The sequence below is a fragment of the Gavialis gangeticus genome, unplaced genomic scaffold, assembly GCF_001723915.1.
Source record: "Gavialis gangeticus isolate Ggan-Ray unplaced genomic scaffold, GavGan_comp1, whole genome shotgun sequence".
NCBI classification, from domain to species: Eukaryota; Metazoa; Chordata; order Crocodylia; family Gavialidae; genus Gavialis; species Gavialis gangeticus.
Window position 1 is genome coordinate 111303863 of NW_017729031.1, and position 9149 is coordinate 111313011.

General features: G+C 52.1%; 1 protein-coding gene across 2 annotated transcripts in view; it reads left to right on the forward strand.

The window, feature by feature from the left end:
• The window catches only part of ITGB3 (integrin subunit beta 3), a 79009-nt gene extending 72007 nt beyond the window's left edge, over positions 1–7002 (forward strand). For both annotated transcript variants that reach the window (XM_019523584.1, XM_019523585.1), the window contains 2 exons: positions 2717–2883; positions 4252–7002. In XM_019523584.1, the coding sequence (XP_019379129.1) occupies positions 2717–2883; positions 4252–4320 (236 nt within the window). In that variant the 3' untranslated portion in view covers positions 4321–7002. The remainder of the gene's footprint in view (positions 1–2716; positions 2884–4251) is intronic.
• The last annotated feature ends 2147 nt before the right edge of the window (positions 7003–9149 follow it).

Sequence of the window (9149 nt, forward strand, 5' to 3'; positions counted from 1 at the left end):
GGTAGCATCTCAGGGCAGCTATGTACCAGCCTTGGACCCAGACCAAAGGAGAGATGACACCACTCCCCCTGCAGGCCAGCAAGCTGGGAGAACTGTTCCCCTACACCAGGGGTGAGCAAAATACAGCTGTTGGGCTGGTTCTGGCCCACCAAGGGATTTTGGCCAGCTGTTGCTGCCAGCCTCCATTGCCACTCCTGCTTGCTGGACCAGGCTCTGCTGCCTGGGCACCCTGGCCTGTCCTCCCTATACCCAATGCCCAGGGCACCCAACAGAGTGGGTAGACAGGGACGGTCTCCCTGGAGACCAGCCTGGGACCCGTGTGGCAGGGTTGTATGGCTGAGCAGTCAGGATGGGGCCACAGGTGGGCAGGGAGCAGGGGCCAGGGTCAGGATCGGGATCACAGGACGGGGACAGCATAGAGCTGCCATGCAGAGCAGAGCCACTGCCTGCATGTCCCTGTGATGGGTGTTAGTTCTGCAGGCAGGGGCATGCAGGGAGCAAACTGCAGCTCTGCCCCAGCCCCATGATCCGGATCCCAGCCCTGGTCCCAGTCCCACCCGCTCATCCTGCTCCCAGACACCACTCCCCATAGCCCCATCCCACCCGCCCAGCCTAACACAGGACAGAGCCGCTTAGGGAGTTTTGGGAAGCTGTTGTGGGCCGAGAGCCAGGGGGAGTGCTGACCCAGCCCGCGCCAGCTCACCAACACTCCCTAAGTGGCTCTCCAGCCCAAATAATTGCCCTAAACATTTCCTGGGGTGTCCAACTCATGAGCAGTGCAGGCAAAGCCCTGGAGAAGGCAGAGGAGGGAAAGTGGCTACGAGCTGTAATTGCAGCCCTGCTGCCATCTGCTGGGCTGGGCTCCCCAAAACTCCCAGGTGGCAGGAAAACATCAGCTCAGGTTTGTTTTTTGCTTTGGTTGCACAACCTGTGTAAGGCAGGGGCAGACTGGGAGGAAGGGCGGGCCGGAAGGCAGCGGGGAGGGAGGGAGGGGGGAGGAAGGGGTTGATGGAGTGCAGGGAGTGTTGCTCCTCTGTGAGACACAAACACGTACAAGGAAGTGTTAACTCAGCCCATCCTTGCCTTATCAGACAGAGCCATATAAGCAAGCGGTTGACACAGCCTGTCAGCTCAGCACGTGGGAGGTTCAGACAGGAGTCAGCCAAGGGCTGTTGGAGGGATCAAAAACTTAGCAAAGCCACAAGAATCATCCCCAATGGCTGGGTTCAGGAGATGCCTGGGAAAGCCAGCCTAAACTACGCCCTGTCCAAGAGACCAGGGCTCCTATCTCCCACCTCCTGCCCACCCAGCCTATGTCCTCCCATGCTTGAGTAGAAACGGAGGCAAAAGCCAGGTCAAAGAGAACAAACTGCCTGACCCTCAAACAGGAAGCAGCGCTCTGACCATATCTTGCTATCTTTAACATGGTTATCACCTGGTGAGTCAGGGCTGTGCTGTTTCCCTATGTTGTAGATGGAAAGCTGAAACACAGAGAGGAGGATTTGCCCAAGGTCATGGAGTAAATCTGCATCTCCAGGTTCATCTCCAGGACAAGTCTTGTCAGAGCTCTTAGGCAGCTTGGGAGAGTGGTCTTAGTGGCCAAGCCAAGCGCAACTGCTATGAATTGGCCACCAGGAAAGACCAGGCCTGGAACAGACTGGCATGTCAAACTTCTGTAGGAGCCATCTACTCAGGATACACAGGACCTGTCATCCCAGCCCGTTCTGCCTATGATGAGCCATTGCCTCATACACTTGATTGACCCTGCTTTATTTTTATTTCTTTCCCTCACTTTTGAGCACTGGCCCACTGTGTCTCTGGAGATGGGGCCTCTCTCTGCCTAGAAGAGGCAAGGCAGGTCAGCTCTTTCCAGCCAGGGACTGTAGGACATAGCATTAACCCAGCCAGAGACCCTCCCTTCCCTCCTCCTCCAGATGTGTGAGTGAGACTCCCAGAAGCTGTGGTCACAGCTGTCTTATGCTTCCCTCCTCCCCCACCTTCCCTCCTCCCATGCCTGCTTTTCTCTGAATACACACTGGGCACTCTATAGCCAGGGACTTGGTGAGTCTCCCAGGGAAGGGGCATGCTCAGCCCGTGGCATTGTACATGATACGCTGCTAACAACAGGATAGAGCCTGCAGCCTGGGAAAGAAAGAGAACCAAGACCAAGCCCTCCCTCCAGATGGGAACGCCCTGTCTGCACTGCATAGGAACACTAATTTTAACAGGAAGATACTACACAGCCAAATCCTTCCTGCAGCCAAAGGAGTCACACCCAAGGCTAACTTGCCCCTGGAGCTCTGATTGTTAAATTGTGGCTGTATGGAATGTCCTGCCTTTGGGCCCCATTCTGCAAATGCTGCATCTGAGATGCCCAAAGGATCTGCAAGGTGCCCAGGCCTCCAAGTGGTTCAATTTCAATTGGATGTGGATACCTGGCTACCCCAGACCCCTTTGAAAATCTGCCCTTTGAACACACAATGGGGCTACTCACACATTTAAGTGTATACAGGGTCAGGCCCTGGAGATAGGTGAGTTATGTTGTCCTCTAGCAGCACAGGAATAAGAGACCCCCTACTGCTGTCGGCCAAAGGAGCCCTGCTTCAGTGAAGCTGCTATTCCAGCAGGTGCTTTGTATACCCTGACCATGCATTGAGTTGCTGAATGTTGTAGGTGGATCACAGGGAAAGACCTAATGCCCTCCTTTCTTTGCCAGACTGCCCTAAGGGGCCTGATATCCTTGTGGTCCTGCTCTCCGTGGCAGGAGCCATCCTACTTATTGGCCTGGCAGCCCTGCTCATCTGGAAGCTGCTCATCACCATCCATGACCGGCGGGAGTTCGCCAAGTTTGAGGAGGAGAAGGCAAAGGCAAAGTGGGACACGGTAAGGGCCAAAGGGCTGGGTTGGCATCCTGCTTTGCTGTCCTCTGGGGTGGGGTGCTGGGGTGCCAGCTCTTAGACCATGTTCTGTCTCAGAAGTGCAGAGAAGAGGCCCTGTCTGAGGGAAGATAAGTGTGTTCAGGCAGGATCCTGGGTAGTTCAGTGACTCATGGAGAAATCAAGAGACACTGCAGCAGGAAAACAAAAGAGGGGAAGGCCAGAGGGAGTTGGGAAGTATTGGGGGGTGGAAAGGAGACCAAAAGGTCCATCAGGGGGCACATGCTTCTTACTCACTCCCTGCTCCTGTTTTTCCACCCTGGCAGCCCTGCCAGAGTGTCCCATCTGCCACAGGCCAGCTGGAAAGGCTGATGCGCACAATGCACGGGACAGTTCAGCAATGCAGTGTTCCCCTCACGCTGGGCCAGCAATCCTAAAGGGTTTCAACAGCCAGCTGAGGGCTTTGCCTGTGCCTTGCACCTAGGCTCCTTCTGGGCTATGATTCTTATACTTTGCTCTTCTCTTTCTCTTAAATGTGTTATTGTTTGTAATGGTGCCATTTTCAGCCCAGGCTCAAGGCAGGCACAGCAAAAGCTTCTGACATACAGCCCTCTCCTATTACTACCTGGGGCTTCCCCACCATCTTGCAGGCATGCCCCTGCCCCTTGTGCTCCCTACCCACAGCTTGGCTGACCTCCCTCAGTCCCAGCCTGTAGTCTGTGGTCCCTCCAAAGCAGGAACAGTTATGTTTGAACACCATGATGAAGCACACAAATGTCCATTGAGGACTAGATCACTGGTATCCTTCTTCACTTGAGATCTTGGGCAGTAGGAGGGCCAATTCTGTCAGTGCTTTCCTAAGCTGCAGACCTAGGTGTCTTGACATGGAGGATGCTGTTGCCATGATACACCTGAGACATGGTTGGTAGGCAATGACTGCTCATCAGCATCTCTATTTTCAATAGCCCAGACCATTTTTTAAGTATCATGGATTTAAGCTACTGATGAGTGTGTGGGTTGGATTTTCACCATAGCTCAGTGCCTGTTCAGGTACAATGGGTACAGATTTTTACACATATGGTACACACACCTGACCATGAGCCCCTCAGTGGGAGCTGAGTCCTCCTGGGAACCAGGGCTGGTGCTTGCTGGAAAATCTGGTCCCCTAAATTATCCAATTGCACAGTGTGAGTTAGTGGCCGGAGTATGGAAAGGGGAGGGAGGCAGCCCAGACTCTACTCCTGCATCTATCTGTATTGAGCCCCTATGTGAAGATGGGCCAGTCTTCCCCTGCCTCAGTTTCCTCATCTGTAAAGTGGACAATGTGATCTGCCAACAATAAACCCTAGATAACAATATTCTGCTTCTATTACAGGCCAACAACCCCTTGTACAAAGAAGCCACATCTACCTTCACTAACATCACGTACCGTGGGAATATGTAAGGAGACTTGCCTTCCCACCCCCCCCATGCTGGCCATGGATCAGCTGAGGAAAGTGAGAGTCCCCTGAGATATGTTTACAGAAGACCTTGCCTGTACTTATGTGTTTTCATGTCTTTAATTTAATGACAACCCCTCAGGCTGCCTCCAAGGACCAGACATCCATGTCAGTCCACTGTAACACAGAGATATTCCTCTTGAACTAAGCCACTGTCCTGTTATTACCTCGGCATGCCCAGTACATGGAACTTGGCTGTCCTTCCATACACTGAACCAGGAGGAGTAGGGCACGCTTTGAGTGGGCACACTATCCACGCTGTGCGGGCCAGGCTGCATGTTCTCTTCTCCACTGGAAGCCTGCCCCAGCTGAGTCACACCACAGGACGCTGTGAGGGAGGAGGATAACCTGGCTTTGCCCCATCTCCATGCCTTTCTGTAGTCCTGGAAGTAGAGGCACCACTGGAATCACTCACATGTGGGAAGACCTTGCATGGCCCTCAGCTGAGGAGTTCCTGCCACTCCTCTGGACTACAGTGTGCCGTGAACTTGCCTTGCCCCTTCTAGTTGCAGAACTGTCTCCCTCGGGACACTGATTCCCTGCCAGCCTGCTACCAGGAGATAGTCCCTATTGGGAGAAAGGACTTGATCTTCCTATCCCAGTCACTGGTTGCATATCCCAGTCCAGTGCTTCTGGTGGCCATGTAGGTCTGGCCCTTATGCTCCTTAGGAAAGCAAGAAAACTAAGCTGTGCCTGACCTAGCTGTACACTCCTTCATCACCTGCTGCACCCAGTGTGGTCACACCAAGAAGCAGGGGATGGTCAGCCATCCCATCCCTCACTACACCTCTTGCACATACACCTCATCCCTCTGGCTGTGGGCTGTGCTGAGGCCCCAGTGTTCACATCCACACCGCCCCTCTTCTCCCCATCATCCCCTCCCATGCAGGCACACAGAAGGACAACTGACTCCACAACGAGAAGACAGAAACTCTCCTAAAAGACTGGCTCTGAGGAACAGTGTGAGATACCACTTTTCCCCACACCAAGCAGACACCAGCTGAATCCACCAGGATATATGCCCTGCGGAGCATGGCCAACAGACCTTCTGGGTCACCCAGGGCAAGTGGGGCTCCTCCCTGGGTGTTGTCTTCCTTTTTTGAAAGAGGAGAAAAACAAAGCTGATTGCCCTTTACAACGTGGAGATGGAAAATGCTAGCCAGCATTCAGTAACAGAAACTGGTTGGGTATGAGCAAGTCATGCTGGATGTCTAGGCCAGGGTCCAATTCACATAACTGCAGCAAGTCTGAGACGCTTGAAAATTTGTCCCTCGGCAAATGTTGATCCTGTCCTTGGGCTTTCTGCTTTGAACAGCAGCTGCAGACTTGGGGAAGCCTTTTTTCCAGGAGGTTGACACAGGATCCAGGAAGTTGGGATTCCTGGGTTCTGAAGCCTGATCTTGCCTATGGAGCACTGTGCCTCAGTTTCTCTCTCTGCAGAAATGGGACTTTGGACACCTCAATCAAAGCCCAGCGTTAGTGGAAGGAGATCAAGTTGCCTGTGCTGTAGACAAATGATTGTCACTTCTGCCAGGAAGGCCATGATGTTGGCATGCAAAGACAGTAAGCACCTCAAAACCCCCATCTTGTGCTACAGAGCCAAGCACCTTCTGTCTTCTAGGTGGAAAGCTGCAAAGCAGAGTTCTCTTCCCTGCCTAGACCTAGCAGTGCTCCTGGCCAAGTTCAAGGCACTCGGTTATTGACAGCTCTCCTGAAAAGCCACCCATGGCTTATCCATAAACACTGTCCCTATGGGGGACAATGGCCCAAGCCCTGACCTCTTCTGGTAGTACACAGTATGGCCATTGAACCCTCACTTGTCACAACAGCATGGAAAGAAATATTATAGTTTGCACTGGCAGGGAAGGTGGGATGGATTACCTGGGAAGGTGACTCCCTTCCCTCCCACCAGCCTCCAACAGGGCTGTCCCAGCACCAAGACTGTTGTGAGGCACCCTAAAGGATGGAGGTCCATGATAAGGAGCTGGGGCCCCAAACTTAGAATTGTCTACTCCTCCAACTATATAGTCAACAGCAATTCAGAATAGGGGCAGCAGCAGACCCAGACAGAAAAGATGCATGTCTGGCCTTCCCCAGATAAAACAAAACAGACCTGGAGTGGGGCCTGACTCCCATGGGTGTGAGGACCTGTTGAACCAGCATGGTGAGATATCCCCTTCCCCCTGCCATCTGCATTCAGTCCTTCATGCGATGGCTTCCCCTGCCTGTATGGCCTGGTTCATGCTAGCCCCACTCAGCACTTACTATCACCCACACCAACCACACTGTCACTGCTGTACACTTCAATGTGCATTGTGAATATACAGCAATGAATACCCCAGTGCTGGTCACCCCCACCCTGTTCTCAGGAGGGTTACTACTTGGGGCATGAAAGGAAAGTAGGATTCCCAAAAAAGAGAGGTAAGGAGACATGTCCTGAAACCACCCAGCTGCCCCTTCCAGATCCCAGGTCAGGGCAGAAGGGAGGGGAGCTTGAGTTCATTCCCACCCAACTGGAAGGTCCAGAACTAATCAGAGAGGAGCCCAGGGTGGAGTGTATGATTGTGCTGCTCAAGCTCCAATGAACACTTTAAATGGCACCAAATAAAGAGCCTCCTGCCACCAAAGGTCTCAGTGCATGTCTGGTGTTTACATGAGGAGAGAGCCCTTACCTGACCCCATTTCACTTGCTGATCTGGCATCACGGCTGAGTGGGTGTCCAGCTCTTGGGGTATGCGTATAGAAAGCCCCACACATTTGGAGTGTAAGTCCAGGCCTTGGCACTGAGCTATTCACCTGCAGCCCTGAGATCTCCTGTGCACTGCCCATGTAGTTCCCAATTTTATAGGGTGTGAAATATAGCTGGAATCACTGGCTCCAAGGAGCCTTGTGGGTGCTGTCCGGTTCTTCCTCGCCCGGTGGAGAACCTGTGCTTCAGGATAAGAAAGTGAAGAAGCGGAGGGCTGGGTAGACTGTGGGAGTGGATCCTTAAGACAGACCTGCAATTCCAAAGGTGTGCTCCTAGGCCTATCCCAACATTGGAAAAGGAGAGAACGAGCCATCCAGTAAGATTCTTACATACAGACCTGTATGCCAGCTCCCGAGCATCAAGAGCACCTGGGTGCAAGCCAACCCAGGGCCCTCACGGGCTTACTAGGGAGCTACCCACAATGCATGCCCGGTTGGTAAAATACCAGTCTGGCTTCAGGGTTCTTCCACCAAGTAGGAGAAATTAAAGTCTTTGGTGCAATGATGGGATAAAGGCCCAAAAAATGGGATGGAGCCTGCTCCCCTCTCCTGCCCTGCAATGAATCCAATCACTTCCCCAGGGTCCAAAGCTTCAAATACTGGGGAAGGTCTAGGTAGAAGAGACAGTTTACATTCCTGCCTTATTCCAGCTTGGAGCCTCAAGTCTGATTAGCTCAGGGGTTGTTGCTGGTTAGAGCAACAGGGACACCTAGTGGCCATTTCACTCTTTGGTTCTAAGGGACTTTTGAAAAATCTGCCCAATCTCTCTTCAGGCCTATAAAATGAGTATGATACCACTGCCCTGCTTCCCAGCAGTGCATTACAGATCACGAGGAGCACAGCAAAGGTAACAGTGCCCTGCTAAACTGCCTCTGATTTCCACTTCTAACATTCAACACCTAAAAGCTGCTCCCCTCAAAATGATGTGACTGACTTTAAAAGGAGCAGATATTTTTAAATTACATGAGTCACCTCTTCAAGCTTGTCTCCTGACATCTTTGTCAAATTGCAGGTCTGAGTCCTGTCTTTCCAAACAATGTTACACAGGATCAGGCCTCAGAGCTGTTGTATGTAAAACCCTGAGGGTAGGTGTTACTGTTTCCTGGTCAACGGTAAGGCACACACATGTACAGAATATGCCATCCAGTTTCCCAAAAAGCAAGCAAGCACACGATGCACATGGACAACTTTTGGAAATCTCATGCATCGCTGGCTTAACAAAAGCTATTGAGGCAGTAAATCTATTGGTTCTTATCCACTCTGCCCCATTTTGTTGCTGTTACCTCCATATAAATGTAGTGTGTGAACACAACATTTACACTTCTGCATGTTGGCACATACATAGGAACACATTTCCCCCGGCTCCACTTACAGCAATGACTTCTCAGACTATTGCGCAGCCATATGTTGTGCAAGTTAGTTTGACATTTTGGAGGTTGAGAGAAAGGCAATGTCTCCATTACTTGCCAAACACATTAGATCTCTGTCAGCAAACACAAGCCTGGGAAGCCTCAGGGCTAGCAGCTTTCTTGCCTTTGGGTTAGCAGTTGGTTCATAGATTCATAGATGCTACAGTCAGAAGGGACCTCAATGGATCATCGAGTCCGACCCCCTCCCATGGCAGGAAAAAGTGCTGGGGTCCTGTGACCCCAGGCAGGTGCTTGTCCAGTCTCTTCTTGAAGATCCCCCCCAAGGTAGGGGAGAGCACCACCTCCCTTGGAAGCCCGTTCCAGAACTTCTTACGGCGAAGAAGTTCTTCCTGATGTCCAACCCAAATCTATTCTCTGTCAGCTTGTGGCCATTCTGGTTATTCCAAGGGGTGCCCTGGTAAACAGAGCATCTCCTATTCCCTGATGCCTCCCATCACCACAGTGAATCTGTATACTGCCACTGTAAGTATACAATTGTATGCTGTATACTTACAGCAGTGAAGCCCAACCTTGTTGCCAGGTATGCCACAAGGTAAGCTCTGACCCCTTCCCCTGCTGTATCTGCCACTATTCTCCCTGCTCTTTGCTGTGCTGCA